The sequence below is a fragment of the Lupinus angustifolius genome, chromosome LG12 (genome assembly GCF_001865875.1).
Source record: "Lupinus angustifolius cultivar Tanjil chromosome LG12, LupAngTanjil_v1.0, whole genome shotgun sequence".
NCBI lineage: Eukaryota > Viridiplantae > Streptophyta > Magnoliopsida > Fabales > Fabaceae > Lupinus > Lupinus angustifolius.
In genome coordinates, this window is record NC_032020.1 from 13,184,160 (window position 1) to 13,211,008 (window position 26,849).

At 34.4% G+C, this 26,849-nt stretch overlaps 4 protein-coding genes and 1 pseudogene across 7 annotated transcripts; 1 reads left to right on the forward strand and 4 right to left on the reverse strand.

Moving 5' to 3' along the window:
- Positions 770-4,438, forward strand: LOC109362443 (acyl-coenzyme A oxidase 2, peroxisomal-like). The gene is made up of 7 exons (XM_019608239.1): positions 770-1,188; positions 1,273-1,388; positions 2,029-2,909; positions 3,025-3,204; positions 3,292-3,458; positions 3,551-3,674; positions 4,025-4,438. Exons 1-7 carry the CDS (start codon positions 770-772, stop codon positions 4,178-4,180), a joined length of 2,043 nt encoding a protein of 680 aa, XP_019463784.1. The 3' UTR covers positions 4,181-4,438.
- On the reverse strand, positions 4,456-9,184 carry LOC109362448 (annotated as a pseudogene).
- On the reverse strand, positions 9,778-14,288 carry LOC109362444 (type I inositol polyphosphate 5-phosphatase 5-like). Of its 2 annotated transcripts, none has more exons than XM_019608240.1 (10): positions 13,676-14,288; positions 13,471-13,570; positions 13,299-13,373; positions 12,841-12,928; positions 12,643-12,747; positions 11,340-11,898; positions 11,044-11,237; positions 10,838-10,958; positions 10,482-10,630; positions 9,778-10,328 (listed from the first exon to the last, which is right to left on the reverse strand). In XM_019608240.1, exons 1-10 carry the CDS (start codon positions 13,919-13,921, stop codon positions 10,109-10,111), a joined length of 1,857 nt encoding a protein of 618 aa, XP_019463785.1. In that variant the 5' UTR covers positions 13,922-14,288; the 3' UTR covers positions 9,778-10,108. The 2 variants fall into 2 exon arrangements, with proteins under 2 accessions (XP_019463785.1, XP_019463786.1); XM_019608241.1 differs by having other exon boundaries at positions 9,779-10,328; positions 10,838-10,946; positions 13,676-14,286.
- On the reverse strand, positions 15,471-19,160 carry LOC109362445 (2,3-bisphosphoglycerate-dependent phosphoglycerate mutase-like). 3 transcript variants are annotated; one of them, XM_019608244.1, is made up of 8 exons: positions 18,787-19,160; positions 18,466-18,695; positions 17,583-17,701; positions 17,327-17,483; positions 17,094-17,195; positions 16,866-16,985; positions 16,086-16,168; positions 15,471-15,742 (listed from the first exon to the last, which is right to left on the reverse strand). In XM_019608244.1, exons 1-7 carry the CDS (start codon positions 18,962-18,964, stop codon positions 16,124-16,126), a joined length of 951 nt encoding a protein of 316 aa, XP_019463789.1. In that variant the 5' UTR covers positions 18,965-19,160; the 3' UTR covers positions 15,471-15,742; positions 16,086-16,123. The 3 variants fall into 3 exon arrangements, with proteins under 3 accessions (XP_019463789.1, XP_019463788.1, XP_019463787.1); XM_019608243.1 differs by having other exon boundaries at positions 15,471-15,934; XM_019608242.1 differs by having other exon boundaries at positions 15,471-16,168.
- LOC109361897 lies at positions 19,912-26,098 on the reverse strand. Its single transcript, XM_019607425.1, has 13 exons — positions 25,861-26,098; positions 25,643-25,762; positions 25,367-25,555; positions 24,781-24,942; positions 24,526-24,695; positions 24,164-24,313; positions 23,321-23,664; positions 22,762-22,942; positions 22,071-22,257; positions 21,816-21,985; positions 21,454-21,603; positions 20,611-20,954; positions 19,912-20,232 (listed from the first exon to the last, which is right to left on the reverse strand). The coding sequence occupies exons 1-13, from the start codon at positions 26,044-26,046 to the stop codon at positions 20,051-20,053; spliced, it is 2,535 nt and encodes an 844-aa protein (XP_019462970.1). The 5' UTR covers positions 26,047-26,098; the 3' UTR covers positions 19,912-20,050.

The following is a 26,849-nucleotide window of genomic DNA, read 5'->3' on the forward strand; positions in this document are numbered from 1 at the left end:
TCACACTAGGAATAAGGTAATAGCTCCGACGAGGTTCTTCTACTGGTTATGCCTGGTTTTTGGTGGAATTGAGCAGAGAGATCATCCCAGATAACCGAGATGTCTGGATAACTGAGATGGAACACTTATAATCTTAGTAAATCTAGCTCTCGTCACATTAGAAACATACGATTGATCTATTCTTCTACTTCACAAGTCACAATACAACAAAATATATATATATATATATGAATGAGATCCGTTGACACCCAAGTTAAGTTAGTTACACTTAATTTTAACAATTGATTTTCTTAGATCTAACGAACCAAATGAATGAAACTTAAAAGTTATTTAATATTTCTCGTTTTCTCTCTCATCACTTATTGCACTCACTCATTTGGTTGATTGGATATAAAAAATTAATATCTGAGATTAAATATAACTAGTTAACTTGAATGTAAACAGATGTTTACTCTTATATGTATATATATTACTAGATACGACAATCAACTAATCATTAGACTATTACTATTATTATCCAATTCGGAAAGGAAGAGGTTGGAAAGCGCGCCACGAAAGTTAATCAGAAAGTCCTTGATCCTATCCATACACGCCTTTAAGTTAATAAGTTAATATAGCTCTTTTGCTTCCAAGCTACGTAATTCATGCAATGAATGCAGACTTTCCCTATCATCACCACTAAACACCAAAAAGATCCATAACTCTATCCCATTTCATAGCTCAACCTTCCCAAAACTTACTCTACTTCCTTCCAAAAAAAAACAAGAACATGCAAACCCCAACTTCAAACCCCGAAGCAGAGAGGCGAATCCAGAAGCTAACCCAACACTTAAACCCTCTTCCACACCTTCCCAACACTAACTACTTATACATGTTATCATGCGCGTCGAGAACGAAGCTGAACGTGGACACGTCATCGCTTTCTTCCTATATGAGAGGGAAACACAGAGATATACAAGAAAAAGTGTTCAACTACTTCAACGCAAACCCACACCTTCAAACCCCACTTGAGATTTCCAAAGATAATCATAGAGAGTTATGCATGAAACAGCTTGTGGGTCTTGTTAGAGAGGCTGGGATTAGGCCCTTACGTTATGTGCTTCATGATCCATCTACCTATTTCTCGTTGTTAGAAGCTGTTGGCAGTGTTGACATGTCACTTGGGATTAAAATGGGCGTGCAGTATAGGTAGGTGTGGTTAATTTTATGTGTTTAATTTTGGGGTATTGAAAATTTTGGAACTTGTTATGATTTTTTATAACTTTATTGCAGTTTGTGGGGTGGTTCTGTTATGAATTTGGGAACTCAGAAGCATAAGGATAAGTACTATGATGGCATTGATAACTTGGACTACCCTGGTTGTTTTGCTATGACTGAGCTTCACCATGGTAAGTAATTTCATATGTCTAAATCATATTGTAAATGTAACCTTCGTTATATCACTTTATTATATCAGCTAGTTTAGGTGATCATCTATAATTATGCAACTACATGAACATTATTGAAACATGAAATGGCATTAGAGAAATTTATTGAATAGAGTTGGGATTTTAGATTAATGGGGGTGTTTGAAAGAGCTTATAGGGTGCTTATTTGAGCTTATGCAACAACTTATGAAAATAAACTTTATAATTAGCTTATTTTAACATATTTCAAAAAGAGTATTAGAAGTTTATGAAAATAAGTTTTATTAGCTTATTCCAAAAAACTTAATAAATAAGTGCTTAATTAAGTTATTTACCCAAACAAATCCTCTCTGTTACTGAAACCTGCATGTCATCATGTAAGAAAAACAGTCTTCGTAGTCTCTTTGATTTACCAATGAAAATCAGTCTTTGATCATGTTCAAGTGCCATTTATTTTATCTTGTTATTAGAATGTCTACCATTCCCAACTTGACAATGTCTTTAGGGTCTTTTTTAAGAAGAAACAAATTTCTATTGTCTTTCAACTCAAGCATGCTACCTACTATATACCATTGTCCCAGCTACACAGTTCTAAATTGCTTGCCTTTTTCGTGCTTAAAAGGTTCAAATGTGCAGGGCCTCCAAACTATCGCCACCTTTGATCCTATCACTGATGAATTTATCATTGATACACCAAATGATGGTGCCATCAAATGGTGGATTGGCAATGCTGCAGTGCATGGAAAGTTTGCTACTGTTTTTGCCAGGTTGAAGTTGCCCACTTATGACACAAAAGAAGTTTCTGATATGGGTGTCCATGCTTTCATAGTTCCAATAAGGGATATGAAGACCCATCAACCACTTCCAGGAATCGAGATACATGATTGTGGTCATAAAGTTGGTCTCAATGGTGTTGATAATGGAGCATTGAGATTCCGATCTGTAAGAATTCCTCGCGACAATCTTCTAAACCGTTTTGGAGATGTCTCCCATGATGGCAAGTACACAAGTAATCTTCCTTCTGCAAATAAGCGGTTTGCTGCAACTCTTGGGGAACTTGTAGGTGGTAGGGTAGGCCTTGCATATTCTTCAGTAAGTGTCCTGAAGGTCGCGGCCACAATTGCCACCCGATATTCTCTACTTCGTCAGCAATTTGGACCTCCAAATCAGCCTGAAGTCAGTATTCTTGATTATCAGTCTCAACAGCATAAGCTTATGCCAATGCTGGCTTCAACTTATGCATTCCATTTTGCCACTACAAGTTTAGTGGAGAAGTACTCTGAAATGAAGAAAACTCATGATGAAGAATTAGTTGCAGATGTCCATGCTCTTTCTGCAGGTCTAAAGGCCTATGTAACTTCATATACTGCAAAGTCACTGAGCATCTGTAGGGAAGCCTGTGGAGGCCATGGTTATGCTGCTGTTAATCGATTCGGTAGCTTGAGGAATGATCATGACATTTTTCAGACATTTGAAGGAGACAACACGGTTCTTCTTCAACAGGTTACTAGCTATAAGCTCACTTATACAGAGACTTTTATAGCCATACTGTTGTTATGTTTTAATTCTTGTCCTGAAAGCAAAATCATAGTTCTGATTTTTTCCTTTACAACTGAAGGTTGCAGGTGACCTTTTGAAACAATATCAAGGAAAGTTCAAAGGAGGGACTTTTTCAGTCACATGGAATTACTTGAGAGAATCCATGAATACATATTTGTCACAGCCAAATCCAGTTACTGCTCGGTGGGAAGGCGAAGACCACTTACGAAATCCTAAATTTCAGTTGGATGCTTTCAGAGTGAGTTTGATCTAGGTTCCTTGAGTACAATGTTAACATTTGCCAAACATAAATGAATCAATATTTCATTTTGTTTTTCACTTGCAGTACCGAACATCAAGGTTACTTCAGAGTGTTGCTGTAAGACTTAGGAAGCATTCTAAATCTCTTGGAAACTTTGGTGCATGGAATAGATGCTTAAATCACCTTTTGACACTTGCAGAGTCACATATTGAGTCAGTCATCCTTGCTAAGTTCATTGAAGCTGTGGAGAGGTTCTTGCTATATCCTAGTTTATAGTATTTGTTTATCTCCTTTATTTGCATAACATAGTGTCCAATTTTAAACTGGCTTATTTCTATATCAGCTCTCCTGATCCAAGTTCTCAAGCTGCTCTGAAACTTGTTTGTGATCTTTATGCTCTGGATCGAATATGGAATGACATTGGAACCTACCGTAATGTTGATTATGTGGCTCCAAATAAAGCCAAGGTATGATGTTAATTTTGTTTCAAATAAAGTTGATATAGTTTTCTTTTAAATCTAGTACACAAGTGAACAAACAACCTTCTATTTCACTTCATTCCCCTCCAAAACTCAACTCGCAAATAGACTCTTAATTACCAATGGACTGTGGGTAGTAGCTACTATCATGAAGAAAAATCAGGTGTAACTAATAAAAACTTGGATTAAAACATCTGTGCAGTTTTCACACTTTGATTACATCTGGTTATGTTTCTTTTTCCTGATACCTCTAATTGTGCCAATGTATCTAGTTTTTTCTTGTTCTTTTCAACATTGTAATCTTAGTATTATCAAATATTGAAGTTTTCCCATCTCAGGCAATTCACAAACTGTCAGAGTATCTGTGTTTCCAAGTGAGGAATATCGCAAGGGAACTTGTTGATGCATTTGATCTTCCTGATCATGTTACAAGAGCCCCTATTGCCATGCAATCAGAAGCTTACTCACAGTACACACAACATGTGGGATTCTAATAAAGGATGGCCACACAGAAGATTAACATGGAAAATTATTATTTTTACCTCATTGTTGAAATTGTAGTATAATAGTAGTGGTTGGAACAGCTAAACAAATAACAATGCACATGAGGCTTCATTATTTGTGAAAAAATAAAAATACTTATAGCTAGTTTATTCTATGTTTTTTATTGTTGTGAGAAGCTGTGAAGACATATACTTAATGGAAACTATTGCTGTTTAAGCATAGAATATAATATCCCGTTCTTAAGGCAATCTAGCTTAACATGTAAAAGCTAACACACATAGTTGCTACTATTTCCATCTACAATGGAATGTAAACATACAAAAAATAATGAGAATTAATCAACTGACCTTTGCTTCTTCATGCCAATGGACACTTTTTCACTGGGCGGAAAAAATAGATGAATGAAAGACTGAGTAACAAGTAACAACTACTAATTAAGTAACTACAATTTTACCACAGCTCGATAGTCTTTGCTAGTCATCATATCATGGACTGAACCAATTTTCAGAGAGTTTACTCCGTCAAGTAACAAAGTTCTCTCCACCAACAAGACCAGATGCTTTTACAATATTTTTGGTGTGTCTTTCGAACATGTAGTTGAGGATTAAATTTTTTCAGCTCTTATAGTTCTGTAATTGTGATATGCGTTTTGGGCTGCTTCACTTTTTTGCCTGATATCTTCATACATCTTTAATGATGCCTCAGGAAATTTGGTCAGTCTATCAAGAACCCTGGTTAAACTTGCATATATGCAGCACAAATTTGCAGACTCATCTTCATTGTCTTCATTAATGTCACCTTCAGTTTCAGCAGTGCTTGCATTTGCTGAATTCTGTTGCTTAAGTTGATCCTTTTGCTGCTCCATTAGATGGCGAAGATCAGACAAAAAAACTTCCCATCTCTTGACTTAGTTCTTCAGAGGGCAAAGCCTTGATGCCAGCGGACCAGTCACGACAAAGAACAAATATAGGTGGTGCCAGAACTCGGCGAGGGGAGAATGGCCTTCTGTTCCTGGATCGCTCCCTTGGTTGCAGTATACAGTTCTGCAGCCACCCATTGAGAGCTGCCATGTATGAAGTGGGGCTGTTTATCCAGTTAGCAAAACTCAGACCAAAGAACTCAATTTCTTCTTGCAGCTGACTCATTATTTCTCTCCGTGCTTCTCCTTGCAAGGTTCCTCTTGAGCTCTTTGAATGATATGCCAAGGAGATGGTGATGTACTGTGCATGATGACATCCAAGCATGGCCTTCCACATCCTCATCAATCTACACAAGTAATAGTTCCTTGAGCCAATAGTAGCTATAATTGTAACACTCAAATGGCAAGGAGTGTTGTGGTTAAAAGGTAGCAAAGAGATAGCAAAGTTTGAAGGTAACATAAATATAAAATCCAGAACCCTACCCGTCAGTTAATTCCAAAAGTTGTGGGAACAATTCTTCATCCCTCATTCTCTCAATTTGTTTCGATATTGAATCAACAGAATAAATAGCCACTTTTATCCGTGAATGCAGATCCTTCACAACTGACCGGGTTTTGTCAATTACTTGAGTTCCTTGATCTTTTGCAAATTGCTGTCTAAGCTGGACACATTTTCGATCATAATCCTTTCTGATGGATTCACAGGCCTGCAGATAGCACAGTCCAATTACCTTGATAGTTGACAAATAAAAATAACTTGAGATGCATCATTTACTTTATTGTTGAGGAATAGCATTAACTCCTAGCATACAATTGAAGTGGAACTGCATTGGAGGTGAAAATACTAAAATTTAAATAAAATTGGAGTCTGCAGTAAATTACTCCTATATGTTAACTGAAAAGATCAACCAGGTTCTCAATTTGTTACATTGCATACTCCCTATCAATCATGGATGGAAAGATAACAACAAATAAGCCCTGAAATGCATATTGCCACAGCAAATGAACACTATGATGGTAGTACATTTTCAAAAAACATTACTAGGAAGCCATTTGGTACACAAGAATCCTAAGTGCAACGTATCTAAGGGATCTAAGTTTCTCATGCATCTTATACTCAAATCCTATTGTTAGGGTCCCAAGACAATTGAGATTCCATGTAGTATAGGCATAAAAGTACAAGGTACACAGATCCTCATTGAGTGGATAATCTTAAGAAATTACATAACAGTTGCTCATTATGTAAAATAGCATATTTCATGTGATATCAGATCCATCCAGTTAAAACATGGTTTTAATTTAGTGTCTTCAACATAAAACCTTCACTTTTTTTATGCTAATTGTAATACCTTCACTTCTTTTATGCTAATTGTAATACCTTCACTTCATTGTGGAGTTTTCGCTCCCATGCATACAGTCTGTCAAGGGTGGACGAATGGCTTCCAGCAATCATGCAGAATTCTTCAACAAAGTCACTTCCACTATCATCGATATCTTCCTTTGGTTTTGTAGCCAAAGCATTCTTGGATGAAGATGATCGAGAAGATGTCGTCCGTCTCCAACTAATAGTTTTTTGTACAGGTTCTACAGAATACAAAAAACGCTGAGAAACTAGTCCATCGAAAGTATTCATCTTTCAAGTATGAAAAGCTACAGCAGGCAAATGAAACAGTGACATGATAGTTAAAGCTTTAAAAAAAGTTATGTAAAGAAATTTTGGCAAAAAATGATACGTTATAGCTCAAGCTATAGTACCTACAGCCCTACAGGTATACCAGATTGCTTAGAGCAATACAATATACCTCTTAATTTCATAGTTTAGCTTTACCATACAGCTAAAACCATTATTTAATCCTTAACTAAATGACAATTCAAACTCGAACCATCCAGATAACTGCATGCCACAGACAAGAATTACCTTAAACCAAATTGAAAAAAAAAACACTTTTTGTTACCAAACTTAAAACATTCAGCAAGTATAGAGGAAATAGAAATAGTTATATATCTATTAGCAATAGCAGCTTAAAGTTTAAAGCTTGTGCCTTATCCAGTGCAGTTTCATTCCATGTCAAGTAAAGGAAAATCTAAAAAGAGTTAATGAAGTATGTAGAGACCTTTTATACAGTAATAAGCCCAATTCATAGGAAAATGCAAACCCAAACCTTCAAGGACTAATGTTCATGGTTATACAAATCATTAGATGTTAACAAGTTCGTGATCACTGATCAGTGTCTATTTATATAACTGAGCTACAACTTACCCTGGGAAACAGGCATAGCCTTTCGACCACAATACGCTGGCTGGACAGCTGCTAAAATAGCCATGGGAGATTGCTTTCCTATCAGAAGGAGATAAGCAATCAGACTTAACTAAAAGAAATGTCTAGCCAGCTATATGTTGCACTATTACATACATAGATCATATTAACTTCAGTGTATGGGGAAAAAAGAAGTTAACAAACAAGAAATTACCTTTTGCCTCAGAATACCCAACCTTGATTTTGTTAGCCTCTAACAGCCTCGAGACCTCCTTTCCAGATTCAGATGCTCGAATGAACCGATGCTCGATATCCTTTATACTAGAGAGAAAATATTTAGCCCTGTGTGTAATGAACTCTGAAGGATCCTCTCTTTCTGTGCACACATTTTCCCCAGCTATGTTCTTCTCCCTTTTTGAACTGGATCTTCCAATAGAACCCTTATCTGCTCCAGTCTCCTTTATAACACCTCCATTACCTGGTAACTCTGTCTGTTTCACTTCACCACCAATCATTTCTTTGCAACCTTCAACTCCCCTCGAAACAATTGAATGATCAGAGAAATGTGCATGAGGGCTGCTACACTCATTTCCTATTGCAGAACCACTGAAGTTTCTACCAAACTTCTCATTCAGGTTGAGTTTCATCACACAATTTCCATCTGAATCAACTTCTAACAATTGGCCCCTGCACTCTCGAAACGCACTAGTTGGCGCTGTGAACCTGAAGCTCTCACTATCCTCCCCAGGTTCAAAGTAATCCCAAGAAGCACCTGACTCAGGAGGTGTTGACATAGGAAACACAGTGGCCTCATCATCCAAACAATTGTTGTTACCACAAGCATTGATCGTAACAGTCAAAGCAGCATTACTCCCAGAATTCATGTAACTTACAGAGAACACAGAAGGTGAAAAATGAACCTCATTGTTCAAGGGTGACTCAGAAACTTCAACTTCAGCCTCAGCTACATGTGATGGTGGAGAAGGGTAACTGGTTTGAGAAAGGGTTTTATCAGAAATTGACAGAGAAGACTCTACCAATATCTCACCCTCAGCATATCTCCTAAGAGCAATGCCAACATTTCTAAGGGATTGAATGTAAGAAACATAGGCAGCTGCTAAAGCATATCTAGAATCAATAGCCACCTTAATGAATCTCTTTCTTTCTACAAAGACACAAAGCTTCATTCTTTTCAGATTTTGAGTTCATAACACCCATTTTCATGAAAAATCCAAAACCCCTTTATCAGATTATGTCCAATCAGTAAGCACTCGACAAGAACAAAAACAAAAGGGCACAATTTTTATACCGAATTCGTTATCTCACAATGCAAAGTTCAATTTTTTATCACACCCCAGTTTGAAGAAAAAGCTGGAAACTGTAGAAACACTTCAAATGTGATAAACCTCAAAGTTGATAGCAGGAAGAACAATACATCATTGGTCAAAATTTAAGCTTTATGGTTCAGCGTGGCTAAGATAGTAACCATTAGCACCCAAGTTGCATGGTGATGCAGCAAGTGTGAAAGGGACAAGCATTACAAAAGGAAGGGGAAAACAATGAGGGTATGTAGGAGTAATCAAATGACAACCATTACGAGAAATTTGATGCCCTTTTCTCTTCTGTCGTGGGCTCTGGTTTTTTTGGTATGAAGAGTAAAACCTTGATGCAGAGATTTTGCAGAGCTGGTGTGGGCAAATGAGCAATGAGAAATAAGAAGAGAAATAAACAAGGAAGGAAACACAGTGAAAACGTGAACACCTTCGAGTACCAGAATCTGCACTGCAACAGTTTATCACGTACTTATTATGGACCTCGTTTTGTGTGTGTGGGTCTTTATTTGTTACATAATGTGTGTTGTGTTCTTTTTTACTAATCTCTCAAAAGGTATGTTGAGAGAGATTAGTAAAATCATATATCCTCTTGCACCAAACTAATTTGTATCATAAAATAATATTTAGTTTATTAATGATTAAGTTATAAATAATATATACCACTTTCTTATTATTATGAAGATTTTATAAGAGACATATTATGACTCTATCAAGGTATGTAAAAAAAAGTAATTTAAGAAATTTAGATTGGAAGAAGACTTGTTTGTATGTGAAAAAGACTGTCAAGTGACAGAATTTGGGTTGGAATTTCCAGATGGACGCCAACGGCTCCTTAAAACCCGATTAGGTTTCAATTTATCTGCATAACCTTTTTCATAACCTTTTTCTTTTCCAATTCTGTTTAGGATTAAATAACACATTAAAACTGCTTATTTCTTTATCAATTCAAGCAAAATAACAATAAAAATAATTGAAAGTTGATTTGCATTTCAAATATAGCGGTGTACCTTAGAAAACTAATTTGAGATTTTTATGCCTTAGAAAACTCAAATTGGGACATAACATGCTAAGAATAAGCCCCTGGCTTCATGTTCCATGTACACTTTTTTATGTAAGAGAGAATACTTAGGTTGTACAAATACTAAAAGTTTTCCTTTATAATTTCATGTGTCAACTCTGTTTACATTGATCTCCACTGGTTTCAATAGTGCCTTTAGATAACAATGGTCATAAACTCATAATCACATAATTAATCATTGCTTTGTTCTTATATGAAGTGTTGGGATTCTAGCTATGGACACCTTAGTCAGTATTGGGGTGAGGGGCAAATTGAAAGGAAATAAAGGAAGTTGATAGAACATTCTCCTATAAATCCTAAAAAATATACAAGCTTAATTTGAGTTTTATATCAATAATCATACAAACTATGCCTTTGAGGTATGATATCTTCATATTCAAGTCGTGGACTAGTGTAGGAATAACCTTTCCTGAACCTGATATTTCTGTTTCTTACTTCCACATTTACAGAAAAAACAGCACAAACAGGTCTATGGTCAGAAAATCTTGATTCTCCACGAATGTATGATAATTGTTCAATACCATTGCCACGCCATAATATCCTATCACACCTGGAATTTTTTTGATGAATTGTACACATTAGTATCAATCAATTTCATTTATCTGTATGAAAAAGGTTGCTACCTAGCATTTCTTCACTTGTTTCATCATATCACATATTGTTAGTATTTAATAGTAGTAATAAGTTTAAGAGAATACAATACCATGCAGGAGTTCGGCGTTTCTTCTTAGATTTGGTAGTCTCACCAGCATAAGAATCTGAATTATGTGAGTACTTATATGTTGGGGCAAACACAATTCGTCCCTCTCTGAAACCATTAAATACTCTTCCTGCATCTCTTTCCATATTCAACTGCAAGTTTAATGAAAAGATAAGTCCAACAATTAACTTAAGTGACAATGAAAGTAGCATTTTACCAAAGACAAATCTTATAAGAACATGACAATTCATCAATAAAAATATGGTGTCTAATAGTTAAACACAATACTTTTATTGGAAAAATGAACATCACCCAAGTTTTGTCCTTTTAATACATATAGAAATGAGTGAAGGGCATACTTGATCTTTCTCTAAGAGAGTGTCCCAATCATTATCCTCCAATAAGACCCTTGTTTCATCATAACTCAAAGACACTCGATAATTTAAATCTCCCAGCCATATTATTCGACTGCAAAACATGCTAAAAATGATTACCAAGGTACATTTATAAAAGAAGGATGGAAGAAAAAAATTGCAAAGCTATTAGCAATATAATGATAACTTACTCGTGGTCAACTATCCTTTCTGGCGCTCGTTGGCAAGGATTCTTGGTGATCCTAGTAAATTGTATGCCTTTGATGATCTCACTTACATCAGCATTCCTCTTCAACTCATCGCCTTCTTTTTCCCCCGAAGCCAAGTGACTACAGACGAAACAGAATGTTGTTTGATGTAATGACATGCTTATTGATATACATCCCTGCAATCAATTATTGGTTCCATGTGTATCAATAATTCAACATAGTTTCAAGATGAATTTATAGCTAGCTATGTTGAGTGATATGATGCTAAAGGAACTTACCTTGTTGCCTAAGCAACCCATGATTCCTCTCCCCACAGAGTCTACTCTAAGATGACCAATATGTGGCACTAACTCTTTCTTAGTCCATATGGTGAGAAAAATCCCAACCATTTGCTTACTTGATATAAGAGAGTATTTGGTTTGGGTTGGTGAAGAGGGTATCTCAGCAATTGCAAGTAACTCTTCCACACTGCTCTCACCATGGATATCAGAATCTAACTTACTTAAAGGATCACTAAATTTTCTCACCCTTCTTCTCTCCCTGGATGGAGGGTCTATGGGACAATTACATGATTTAAGGAGACTGCTACCCTCTGCCCTATAGTTCCTACTGATAGCTTTAAGAGATGGCTTCTGAAAGAAATTCACACTTGCTGAGGACTTTGAATCTTTAGAGTTATTAAGGTTTTTGGAGGTTGTTCCTGAATCAGATGAATCACTGTACTCATTTTTTGGTCTATTAAGTGCTTGACTTATCAATGCCAACCACTTTGCAGCAGGTTCATTGTCTTCAATTACTAAAACATTCCCTGCACTAAGAGGAACGATTTCCTGAAACCTGAAGGAAAATAGACATATGTCAGATAACATCAACTTGTAGTAAAATGAATAGAGAGAAACAAAAGCATATAGATTGATTTATTTTTCTCTCCATAGAAGACCAGCTTTGCTTACACAAGCTGTAAGTTTCTGCAAGGAAAAGCTGGTAGCTTCATAATTATAAACATACATTTGACCTTTAAAGGCTGTTAAAATTTGTTCCTGATTTTCAATCATTATACAACAACTAAGTCTTAATTCATAATGTGAGTGTTAATTATATGGATCAAATGTCACCATTACGCTCTATCATAAATCATGCTTATTAACAAAGCATTGATCTCTAAATATTTTCCAATCATTTCATCTATGGTTTTTCTTGACCTCTCCATTAGTCTAGAAAATGGACTAACCTCTACTTGATCTATTCTCCTTATTGAAGCTTCTATCCGTCTTCTTCACACATGTCCAAACTAACTAAAGAGCGATTCTACCATCTTTTCTATAATAGGATTTATCATAACTCTCTCTAATGCATTAAATCTTAATATTGTCTAGTGTGTCCAGTTAATCAATAGAACATTCTCATATCTGCTATATATGTGCTTGATGATGATATACACAACCGATCCTAAGCTTGGATAGAAGGTAAATGTAGTATTAGATATTCAACAACTAACATACAATGATATTACAAAATGTTAAATGCAATCATCATCAAACTCTAAATATGCTACTACAATGTCTCAAGAGTCTATCATACCCCAAGACATATATATCCGCCGAGCCCTCCACCAAGAAGAAATCTTGAAGGTTGAGGTCAAAGTTTGGCGACTTTCCTCCCACATTCCATGTTGCAACAAATATCCTGCAATTTCCATTATGCAAAGGTGTTACATTAAAGTGAACAAGATATCATGTAAATTTGGCTATAATATGTAGCAAAGTTAAAATCCCATACCTAAAACTCTGAATTCCAATTTCAGGAGCCATTCTCCTTTCAAAGTTGGACAAATTTAGACCTTCAATCCCTGGACTAGTCTCCCTTTCTGTGAGTAAATAACAAATTAAGGTCACGGTTTATTTCATCATGTTATGTCACTAACATCTTGACAACTCTATAATTGCATTGGTATACATTATACTTCATATCAGTTAAGACAAGGGGAGTTTTGTCAAATATCAATCAAGGAAAGTTGATTTCTTCTATTATCAGAAAATATCTTACTAATAACAAAAAAAATCACTTTTTTTAGGTAAGCTAGTAAAATAATTCATGAAGAAGATTTCATTTTGCTTGATAGGTAAATGGGTATGTACCAGATTGATAACATTATTATATATAATACACGATTGTGAATGATGATAAAAACAATATAATAATTGACACAACTTAATTGCATGCAACCTTGATTATACCTGAGAAACTTTTTCTCATGATGGGAGATGCTTCCAAGAAAGCTTTTCTTCTCGTCTCAATCTTCCTCTCCAAATCTTTCCATACAAAAAACATTCATAGAGGAAAACTATAAATGGCAACCCTAACACAACATTGAAATATAAAAATAGAAAGAATCAATTTAATGAATACCAAGAGTAACTCCCTCTCCTTCTTGTATTTGTGATTTGAGTGCATCTTCATCTGAGCTTCTCCCACTTCGTTTTGATCCAAATATCTTTGGAAATAGAGACTTGAACCAAAAGAAAAAAAGGGTCAACAAGAAAGTACAATTTCCATTAACTAACACACAAGAAAAAATGCAATGCATGGTAGGAGATAAATAAAAAGCAAGAACCTTCTTTTTCTTCTCATTCTTGCCACCACCAGTGTCAGAAGAAGGGTTTGTGTTGCTTGCATTGATGATGCAGACGTTGGTTTCATTAGCATTGGTCCTTTCAGAACTAGCATTTGTTTTAGCATAAATGGTTTCAGGAATAACATTTGATTTAACTTTGGTCATTTCAGGAGCAGCATTTGATTTAGTTTTGGTGAAATCAGGAGTTGCATTTGATTTGGAACGTGAAGCATTAAACGAAGACATTCATTCATTTATTTATTTGTTCATATCATTCATTCATTCATATTTTGATCATGCCCTTTTGAGTAGGGAAAAAAACAATGGGTGGTTACATAAATTTAGAATCTTCTGATGATTAAGAATACTGCAAAAACTGTTCTTTTTTATTGTAGTCACTTTTTGGTTGAATATTTGATTTGATAATTGGATGAGATTGATCATGTTTTTCTATGTTGTTTTCAGTTTTGAGAGAAAGAGATTTTGGTGGCAGAGCTTTCGGAGGACTTAAGGTTCAGGGAGATAGGGAGCCAAAAAGAGGTAAGAAACCGTTGTACAAACAGCACACAAATATTGTAATCCCAAAAAACAAACGAAAAAACAGCACAGACAAAAATGCCAAATATTTTAATTGTTATTATGTAGCATAGAACAGGGTACCAGCATTTTTGTTTCACCACTTCAACATAAATAAACAAAAATATAATTCGGCTCATTTTTGTTTTCATTTTTTTCTTCTTATTTTCTTTCTATATATTTTTACAAGTGACTTATTTTGTTACCTGCATATATAATTACAATTGGAGTTTTTCTATGCCACACTCAATGTTGAGAGAGCACTAATGTCATTCCTAATTGACCACCCTATTCACAGCACATAAGATAAGTGAGCATAGCTAGCATATACAATTGCCATATGTACTATCTTTATAACTTCATACTTATTCTATTGTAGGTAAGGATTGTTTTATAAATTTAAAAAATTAATTAATCCAATTAAAGTTAACCAAGTTAGAAGGAAAAAAAAACTAAATCCATTATAAAAGAAGATCCCTAACATACCCCTGGACAAAAAAGCTAGGAAAGCTAACTGAATAAATTGCAAAAGAATTTCATATACGTTCTTATAGTCCTCATAAAACAATTGGTAAAAAGTGAGTCAATGGTTGGTGATGAGAAAAAAAATTATAAGTCATTTGATATGAAAAGTAGTCGATCAACATATTTAGTGAGAGCACGAGTTTGATCTTCATAACAAGGAATGGATTATGTACGCAAGGAAATGAAAGTGTTAGCCCAATGAATTAATTTAGAGTAAATGTATATTCTTGTCTCTTGAAACCAGGTTAATTTCAAGAAAATTGTTGATGATCAAAATGAAAGTGATGAACAGAGGTGACTAATAAGTGGTAATATAATTTAGGTTTATTTTTGGTGTGATCCACATAGGATCCAAGTTAATGAGAATTGAATTAGGTCGATATCCAAGTTATTTTTATTGTCTAACTCTTATCATAAAATGACTAGGTTACTAGATGTAGTGATGATAAAACGAACAACTTAGTTCGTGCCCGCAAATCAAAAGCAAATATAGACATGCCCAATAACTTTTTAGGCAAATTCTTATGCTCTATCCATTTTAAAATGAGTTGACAAAATTGTGATCTTGTAATTATGTAGCCTCATGATTGTTGGATATTGAATTTAAAGATTATTGTTTATCATGTTTAAGACCAATGTCAGACACATGAGAATAAAGAAGAGACGGTCACAATTTCAAAAGGATATAGTGATAAGAGGCAACAAACAGACAATCGTTTCAACAAATAATAAATAACAGAATAAAATTTCATACCAGAAAGGGTTGACAAAAGTTTTTGATTGGTTGATATTGTTTTCATTCTTCAACCATAAATTCATTTCTCTACAAGTTCAAAACGTGGCAGCTACGTATAAGTTCACTTCTATTCAGACACAATCAAATTTTAATGCTACATTACCAATCTTAATTGTTTTTCACTGTCTTTCTCTAACCAAAATTGTTTTTTCGGCTGGACTACATTGCTACTGTGCATAAAAAATTCAGAGCTCCCATGTTTCACCATTTACACATTTGAAACTATAAAGGGTTGATCATTCTCTTCCGACAATTTTCATTGTTAAAAGGGCATACGAGAAGAAATAATTAATTCTGCAGAACTGTCACACCAGGAAAATAAAATGAGGCCATCCACCAAAAGTGAATATAGATTATTATACCTGCAAATATATATGATCACACCCAGTCATCAAAGTATTCAGCTTATCAGAAAATTTAGATTCAGATCTTTGTAGACAAAATCAGACAATTTCTTGGCGAATCAGAATACTAGGGACACAAATACAAATCTTCATTGTGTATGTGGCATACCTTTTTTATCTTTCAAATGAAGAAGGGTAAAAATAATTTCAATGTGGCATTTCCTCCAACTGTTGTCTGTAAACAGCCAAGTTCTGTAAACACAAATGGCGGGAAGCATACAGCAAGAATGTTATCAGATAGGTTCAACAAGATGACACTAATAAGTAAATAAAGACATAACCTGACTATCAAACAAGAAGAGGATATTAGGATACCATAAAACAACAAATTAGAGGAGGGGGGGATAGAATATCTCCCTTCCTATGTATACTCCGAAGTCTAAACCCCAAACTAAACTATCATTAATTGTTGTTTACTAGGATAAAAACTAAACAAAAAATTTCAGTGAACCCCAAAGGTGACAGGTTTTATTGTTTTCCATAAGGCTGTCATCTTTTCTTAAATGCCAACAACTACATCCATGGCTATATATCACAAGCGGCATTTTAAAACTACAAAGGTTTGCTCTGAACTAAATTTACAACAGCTACTTATGATGCTTACATGATGATTTCCAGATCTATGGAAAGATACTATATAACGAACGGACTAGTGCGACCTTCCTAGTTCCTACTATAAATCCTTGTAAACCTAATCTACTTTTTTCACATTGGATGTGCAAACAGCTAGTTAAGGGAAGGGAATAGGTGGCGAGTGGCCTAGTAGAGGATTGAACCTATAACTGTCATCACACCTAAATATTAAGGGCTTGGGCTTGTGTCAATTGAGCAAAGACCTTATTGGCAAATTCCAAATCATTTGGATTTGCTCAGGTATAACAGATCATACCTGAGTATATGCATAAACATCAGCTTCTGAAGGCCCCACTGGACTTCCTCTACTCATGAACTTTCCCTCTTTATATATGTAAAGCAAAGGTATACCTGTTGATAACTCCAAATCAGTGACCTGTTTATTCACGGAGAAGTGAAGATTAATCCGAGTTCTATTTTATTTAATACAAAAAATTGTTACATATATGAGAAGGTGGAAATCACAGGAATTGCAGGATGCTACCTCTTGGGATGTTAATTTCTCGAGGTACATTATGATAGACCTCAATGAATTCCCATGAGCAGCAAGCATCACGTGCTTTCCTGATTTTAGTTGGGGTTCAATCTACAATGCATGGCCCTAAATATCAACTCCCATAGCAATTGAAAATGCTTTAACCCTCATAAACATGTCAAAGTCATACAAATCAAATATTAAATTTTGACGTTAAGAAATAAGAAAAGCAACACTCTTACAAAATCTTTAAAATAGGCAACAGCTCTCTGTGAACACATTTCCAGGCTCTCACCCTTAGGAGGAGGAATATCATAACTCCGACGCCACTCATAAACTTTCTCCTTCCCATATCTTTCTGCAGTCTCCTGCTTATTAAGACCTTGTAACTCCCCATACCTGTTGGTGCAGCATAAGGAAGTGCAATTCCATCCTTTTAAAATTCATTGAACATATACTACGAACCAAAAACAGAAGCAAAGATTAATTGCTGCATACATTCTTTCATTCAACTGCCAAGCTGTTATAACTGGAATAGACTGATTCATGGTTTTTCCACTGTAAACTCGAGTCCAAGTTGTTGCTTGTTCACTCTCATTGTGGATGATAATAGGAACCTGTGGAGTAAGCATAAGGTTTAGAGATCAAGGTTCTAATAACAAGTTTACCCATGGTCAGTCTTTACTGGATTTTTACATGATTAGCATGTTGTTTTTACAATTAATGAAAAGAAGCATTAAAACATCACCAGAGACCTCTAATCCACAATAGGTATTTAAACTATGCCTAAGAGAATGACATATGATGTGAGATATACTTCCCAACATGCCCCCTCCACAGATGTCTGCCGGACCAGGCAAATGGTTAACTCTAACCCATGATTAAAGGGTGTCTTTGGCCCATGACAACCGAAAAAAAGTTGGGTTCTGACTATAATACCGTATTAAGGTTCTATTTCAAAACCAATTGACAATGAGAGGAGTAGCCCAACAAGTATTGAATTCATGCCTAGAAGAATGAGGCAGGCGAAGACGAAGGGTTACCTTTGACCCATGATTAAAGGACACCCTTTAGCCCAAGACAAGCTGAGAGAAGTTGAGCTCTAACTCTGATACCATGTTAAGCTTTAATCTCAAAACCAATCAATAATGAGAGGAATAACTCAATATGTATTTAAACTATGCTTAAGAGATGTACCCAAAAAAAACTATGCTTAAGAGAATGACATAGACGACGTGCGATTTACTTCTCACCATTTTTATCATACCAATTGCATAAGTTAAGAAAGCATATAGAGCAGCCGTAAATTAAGTAGTTCTAAGCTAAGGTAACATTTATTGCAACAAGTAATTTGTAAATTCGATATGAATGGTGTAATTACCTTCTTCTGGCGATGCTGAGTCATTGCAAGCATAGCTGTCATCTGCGCTCGAATAAGTGCAGATGTAAAAATCATATCGATCGGTATATAACTAATTCTCTTACCAGCTTCAATCGCTTCCTCTACACCTCTCTTAGTCAAAGGCACATCACAACATCCAGTGAACAAGTTCTTCTCATTCCACAAAGATTCACCATGACGAATCAATATCAAACTACTCTCACTCTCACCTATAAATTAAATAACAAGATTCAAATTCAGGTAAGTAGGGCAAAATTGAAGTGAGTGATTTAGAAACAGTTTTAGGAATTGGTTGCTTACTTGATGAGTGGTGAGAATTGGAGAGTGATGAAGGATGGAGAACGGATCTGGTAGCATTGGTTGGAAAACGCGGTGAGAGGAATCGTAGAGAGGAACTTCCGAAGTTTCTAGAAGAAGCTGGAACATCAATACCACAGTTATAACGTGTAGCGGGTTGAGAAAGAAAAGTAGAAGCCATTAATGTTGGTGATAATAATCGAATGAAATGAAACACAAATAGGAAATAATTGAATGATGTTATTAATTAAATAATTAATAATTAAGATCGGTAGTGATAATGATCGCGGATTTGGAAAATGTGATGTTGAGATTTGAAAATGAGCGAGCACCAAAAGGGTGCGGGTGGCGCTTTCCATTTTCAGAAGCGGGAGACTTGTACGACATCGTTTTGCCTCTTCCTAAGCATATTCGGATAATCAGAGCGGATAAATTGAGGTTTAAAGAGATATTACTTTTATTTAACAGTCAATAAATAATTGTTAACAAATCAACGGTGGATGAGTTGCTGGTAGTATAAAAAAAATTTATATTATCAGTATATACATATTAAATCTTTATCATATTTTTCTGTTCATATGAACTAAAGATCAAGTATATTTCTAATTACATTTTTAAACCCTAAAATTCAATTTCTTGAGCTGAATAAGATACCCTATTTTTGAAGTGAAATAAAAAGGAAGTTAGATAAAGTTTCACTAGTTTCAGCCATATTTAATTTTATGTTGACTCTTTCAATTTTTATTTCTCACTTCTAAAAACTATCTCCACATAAATTTTAATATTGAATTTCAGAAGTCGAAAAGTGAGTCTCAAGTAGATAAAAGCATAGGTGCACAAATAGATTCTCCAAACTTCAACATCACTTAGAGGTCAATGGTTAGAATAGAATTTTCATTCCTTAAATATTGAACTTTTTTCTCGATACACACGTTAGGTAATAGTGTTTCAAATTAGTATTAGTTTATCACAGGCAAAAGTTGTACAAAGAAAAGATGATGGAGGTTGTCATTAATTTTTGGGCAACCAACATTTTCCCATTAGGAATCATTGATAATCATGTAATACAAGCAATAACAAATAAAAAATACATTTCTCACTTGATAAAAAATAGTGCAAAAAAGCAAGTGTATGCCAATTATATTTATTTTAAGTATATGCAATATGTAATAGTAGTGAGTTATCTTGTTTTTGTAAATTACATTTCACTCCATTTTTTACATCTAAAATGAAGTACACAACACTTTTAATAGAGCACAGGGACAAGCTAGAACTTTACATAATTGTTTTCAATCATCCACTTGAGGCTCCAATAGTTAGAGTTACATTTGTATGACCAATAAGCCCATCCAAAAGTAGCACGAGAGTATACATCTATCTGAACCTTCTCAAATACTTGGTAATCTAGCTTTGATGCACTCTCTATTTTCCAAACACCACTCCACTCCCCTGCTCATATTCCACCATAACAAATAAAATAAGTTATGGACTTAAGGTATGTTAGTGAACAAAGAACTGTTGTTTCAAATACTGTTCGCGCCAAAGAAAACATGTCATGTCAATAAATATTATTGAGCTGATACAAGATTTTTAAGACAATAAATCTTTGTTCATGTGTTTATACCTTATTCTCCAAAAATTACTAGAAATAAAAAGGAAGGCATTAAATAACATATTTACCATTATTGTCATATATCATAAAGAACATATTTAGCATTAATATAGTTTCATATCATGCACATATTTATAATTTTGTATTAAGTTTTGAACTGTGGAAATCTAATAGCATTTGATTACACAAAGGTGATATTAATTGCATAAACTTACCAACAAAAATGAGGGGTCCATTAGATGAGGTCAGAGAGCTAAGATCAGAAGCTCTTTGTTTTCTTATATAATCAATGTTCTGTTGCACATTCATGTTGTTGAATGTATCTGAAAAGAGACTATAGTAATGCACATCAATGACTACTCTATTGAAAGCTCCAGCAAATGATAGAAGCACTTTTGAATCTCTATCCAGAGGGTTGGACATGATTACATAAGCACTCAATGTGTGTTTCCTAATTGCTTCATAAGCTGCTTGATAATAGTTTTTAAGGCTTTGCAGATTGACACCAACAGGCTCATTCATCAGCTCTATTGCTACCAAATTTGATCTGTTACCATATCTGCATAGCAATTTTGGAGCTACATATATGTGAGACAACTGGAATCAGAGGAAGTGTTCAGATAATATTAACAATGTAACATTGTTCACATGAAAATTCCTTAGGATCCTCTCCGATACTCGAGAGACAGCTACATGAAAAACAACATAAAAATAGAATGAAATGACACTTTTATCCTTTAGATATAATGAAATGACATTTCTACCATTCAATACAAGTGTAAAAACAACAAAAAATTATAGATTAAACAAGTAAGTTTACATTTCCCCCATCTATATTGCTAGGTAGCATCACCTTGGTTCTTCATTTATGGTAATATCAATTTTGTTCTTCAGTTATGATTTAATGCCACCAGCATGTAGTGACAAATTTAATGACTATTTTGATGACATAAATTGACATATAGGCCAATTTAATGTTTTTATAAATTAAGGATGTTTTTAATGGGACATATATATTTATTGTAGCAAAATAGACATTTAACTCTAAAAAATTAAACCTTTCAGCTAGGAAATCTATGGTTGCCACAGTGTCAGGTATGTATGAATCTCCCCATTCCTGATATCCATCCCTTGAGGCACTATGAGACCTTCCGTTTTGTGAACCTTGAGCAGCATGCAGGTCCACAATCACCTTCATTCCATAGTTTCTATAGAAGTTTATGATGATTAGTTAAACTCAAATATGAGTTAGTCCAAATAATTTATCATATAGGCAAAAATCGTCACAAACGATAAGATAATAACATTAAGTAGTAACTGATGAGACATTTATTATAACCAACATGGACAAAATAACCTTTTTCACTTTCTTGTTCTTGGTAATAAAATAGACAAGGTAGCAGTCTTTAATGAATCTTACTGTGCCCATGTGAAGACATTGTCTAGTATTTTCAAGGAACCACCAACAAATGGTTTTGGTGGTGTTGGATCATGTACTATCCACCAACCAACTGGAACTCTCACAGCATTTAAGCCATTTTCTGACATGAATCTGAAATCATCTTCAGTGATGTAAGTATTCCAGTGATCCTGCATGCCCATCAAACAATTAAAATTTGCCATAAAATTAGTGATTCCTGTTCTATAATTCTATCTTATAAAGCTGATATTTTACCTGCATGATTTGAGGAGCTTTATCTGGGCCATAACCATTTGTAATTTGGTATTCACCGTTTAGAGATCTGTCAGTCAGAACAGTCATATTGAAAACAGATGGATCATTTTCATCCCAAGCTGAGCCTTCATAATCTGCAATAACTAGAGTCTCTGAAATGGCCTGATAAAAGATGTCAACATTTAAATGTTAGAATAACTTGAGTCTAACTCCTGCTCGAAATCTAGAATTCTAAATTACAAGTATTGTCTAAGTAATTATAAATGTTTCTTTGATTGCGTCGTACTCGACTTTTAACAATTAAACTTAGAAACATCAAACATCACTAGGTACACACTCTAGAAGCTAAATTACCAATGATGAAAGTGGTCATATATACTCATATGTAAGGAGACAGCTAGATATCGACAAAGAAAAGATGATGGAGGTTGTCATTAATTTTTGGGCAACCAACATTTTCCCATTAGGAATCATTGATAATCATGTAATACAAGCAATAACAAATAAAAAATACATTTCTCACTTGATAAAAAATAGTGCAAAAAAGCAAGTGTATGCCAATTATATTTATTTTAAGTATATGCAATATGTAATAGTAGTGAGTTATCTTGTTTTTGTAAATTACATTTCACTCCATTTTTTACATCTAAAATGAAGTACACAACACTTTTAATAGAGCACAGGGACAAGCTAGAACTTTACATAATTGTTTTCAATCATCCACTTGAGGCTCCAATAGTTAGAGTTACATTTGTATGACCAATAAGCCCATCCAAAAGTAGCACGAGAGTATACATCTATCTGAACCTTCTCAAATACTTGGTAATCTAGCTTTGATGCACTCTCTATTTTCCAAACACCACTCCACTCCCCTGCTCATATTCCACCATAACAAATAAAATAAGTTATGGACTTAAGGTATGTTAGTGAACAAAGAACTGTTGTTTCAAATACTGTTCGCGCCAAAGAAAACATGTCATGTCAATAAATATTATTGAGCTGATACAAGATTTTTAAGACAATAAATCTTTGTTCATGTGTTTATACCTTATTCTCCAAAAATTACTAGAAATAAAAAGGAAGGCATTAAATAACATATTTACCATTATTGTCATATATCATAAAGAACATATTTAGCATTAATATAGTTTCATATCATGCACATATTTATAATTTTGTATTAAGTTTTGAACTGTGGAAATCTAATAGCATTTGATTACACAAAGGTGATATTAATTGCATAAACTTACCAACAAAAATGAGGGGTCCATTAGATGAGGTCAGAGAGCTAAGATCAGAAGCTCTTTGTTTTCTTATATAATCAATGTTCTGTTGCACATTCATGTTGTTGAATGTATCTGAAAAGAGACTATAGTAATGCACATCAATGACTACTCTATTGAAAGCTCCAGCAAATGATAGAAGCACTTTTGAATCTCTATCCAGAGGGTTGGACATGATTACATAAGCACTCAATGTGTGTTTCCTAATTGCTTCATAAGCTGCTTGATAATAGTTTTTAAGGCTTTGCAGATTGACACCAACAGGCTCATTCATCAGCTCTATTGCTACCAAATTTGATCTGTTACCATATCTGCATAGCAATTTTGGAGCTACATATATGTGAGACAACTGGAATCAGAGGAAGTGTTCAGATAATATTAACAATGTAACATTGTTCACATGAAAATTCCTTAGGATCCTCTCCGATACTCGAGAGACAGCTACATGAAAAACAACATAAAAATAGAATGAAATGACACTTTTATCCTTTAGATATAATGAAATGACATTTCTACCATTCAATACAAGTGTAAAAACAACAAAAAATTATAGATTAAACAAGTAAGTTTACATTTCCCCCATCTATATTGCTAGGTAGCATCACCTTGGTTCTTCATTTATGGTAATATCAATTTTGTTCTTCAGTTATGATTTAATGCCACCAGCATGTAGTGACAAATTTAATGACTATTTTGATGACATAAATTGACATATAGGCCAATTTAATGTTTTTATAAATTAAGGATGTTTTTAATGGGACATATATATTTATTGTAGCAAAATAGACATTTAACTCTAAAAAATTAAACCTTTCAGCTAGGAAATCTATGGTTGCCACAGTGTCAGGTATGTATGAATCTCCCCATTCCTGATATCCATCCCTTGAGGCACTATGAGACCTTCCGTTTTGTGAACCTTGAGCAGCATGCAGGTCCACAATCACCTTCATTCCATAGTTTCTATAGAAGTTTATGATGATTAGTTAAACTCAAATATGAGTTAGTCCAAATAATTTATCATATAGGCAAAAATCGTCACAAACGATAAGATAATAACATTAAGTAGTAACTGATGAGACATTTATTATAACCAACATGGACAAAATAACCTTTTTCACTTTCTTGTTCTTGGTAATAAAATAGACAAGGTAGCAGTCTTTAATGAATCTTACTGTGCCCATGTGAAGACATTGTCTAGTATTTTCAAGGAACCACCAACAAATGGTTTTGGTGGTGTTGGATCATGTACTATCCACCAACCAACTGGAACTCTCACAGCATTTAAGCCATTTTCTGACATGAATCTGAAATCATCTTCAGTGATGTAAGTATTCCAGTGATCCTGCATGCCCATCAAACAATTAAAATTTGCCATAAAATTAGTGATTCCTGTTCTATAATTCTATCTTATAAAGCTGATATTTTACCTGCATGATTTGAGGAGCTTTATCTGGGCCATAACCATTTGTAATTTGGTATTCACCGTTTAGAGATCTGTCAGTCAGAACAGTCATATTGAAAACAGATGGATCATTTTCATCCCAAGCTGAGCCTTCATAATCTGCAATAACTAGAGTCTCTGAAATGGCCTGATAAAAGATGTCAACATTTAAATGTTAGAATAACTTGAGTCTAACTCCTGCTCGAAATCTAGAATTCTAAATTACAAGTATTGTCTAAGTAATTATAAATGTTTCTTTGATTGCGTCGTACTCGACTTTTAACAATTAAACTTAGAAACATCAAACATCACTAGGTACACACTCTAGAAGCTAAATTACCAATGATGAAAGTGGTCATATATACTCATATGTAAGGAGACAGCTAGATATCGATTCGTTGGGGATTTCCCGGAAAAAATCATCGTATTTTTCTCCGATTCCTTATGAAAGATATTCAATCCATTAGAATAGAAGTTAAAGAGGGTATAAAAGAGGGTATTTATACCCGTCATGTCCTTTCTAATGCAGTTCCATAATAATCATCGTCTTGTAATCAACAACACAAAAGTACCTGTAAAAAAAGACCATTTGGTGCTCTAATGCGAACCCTGTTTGGATCACCATCATTCCTCACAATCTGAAATGTTTCCATGTGGGTAGGTGAATCTGAATCTGCAACTAATTTATTTCCTTTACCTTGTTTTACAAATTGCTTGTTAGACACTCTAAAATTGAAAGCTGATTCATTAACCCTCCACAACTGCATTGTTGATAATAATGAAAAAGGAGCCACATTAAACAAATAACAAGGAAAGAAACAAAAGAAATAAATCTTATATGAACCAACCCTGAAAGTTTCCCAGCCCCTAGCTCTGGTTCTATTCAGAACAAGAATAGATCCTCCACCATGTTCGGCGCAGAGATACTTCTGCAACTTTGTAGACATCAACTGCACTTGAGTTCCATCCTGAAATGTCACCAAACAATTGCTATGGTTATTGGATTCAGAACTTCAACTATAAACAGTAGTTACATAATTTTTATTGATAGAAAATATTACCATACCAAAAGATCTTTGTTGATTATTCCATCAAAGAGAGAAGGTTTCATGGACCCTTCAGTGACCAGCCAATTTCCAAGGTTCACAGCTTTGATTGGTAAAGTGAAATCTTCACTCTGGGCAACAGCAACAAAGTGACATGATATGTAGAAAGCTAACACAAGTTTCCAGTACAATAATTGGTTGCCCATTTAATTACACTATTGACTATTGGTGTGTGAAGTGTGTGTTATGCACTAGGATATATATATATATATATATAAAAGGTTCAGTATTCCAAAGATTTGGATATTTCTCTCAATGAACTATATCTAAATGGAGGTGTTGTTTAATTGTAGTGGGCTTCAACTTTAAAATGAAAATTAGAGATCAATTGATACTATACATTAAAAAATTAGTTAGTGTTGGCTCTAAAAATGTTTTTAATTAAAATCCCCACAAAGTCATTTGAGCATCACATGTTGCCTTTTGTTTATTTCTATAGTCTATTCAGTAGTAAGAGATGCTTTTAAATGGCTCCTCACGTGTGACTTAATACTTTAACATATTCACATCATATGTGTAACAGAATATGGATAGATTCCACCACTGCTTTTGTTCTTACTCCATTCCTCTCGGTCAAAATATATGACACTGAAGATATATATTTATCTTTAGACAAACAAAAATCACAGCTAAAATATGGCTAGGAAACAAACAAAGCCGTTTTGAATTATAAAATCGACTCTATAAAACATTCATATTCTGAGGAACATAGTCACAGAGCTTTTGGTGTCTCTATAAAAGCAACTCTAGTTGTTATGAACCATACATATATAGAAGGGTAATCAGATATTTTAATATGAGATTTGAATTAGGAATAAAAATTCTTTGTGCATGCATATAAAAGAGTTCCTCTTCTTTCTGATTCACTGTCTTCATCACATCACTAATTGTACATTAAATTGTTAGGCACAGATGACTACTGCTTACCAAAGTGTAATATCATTCTCAA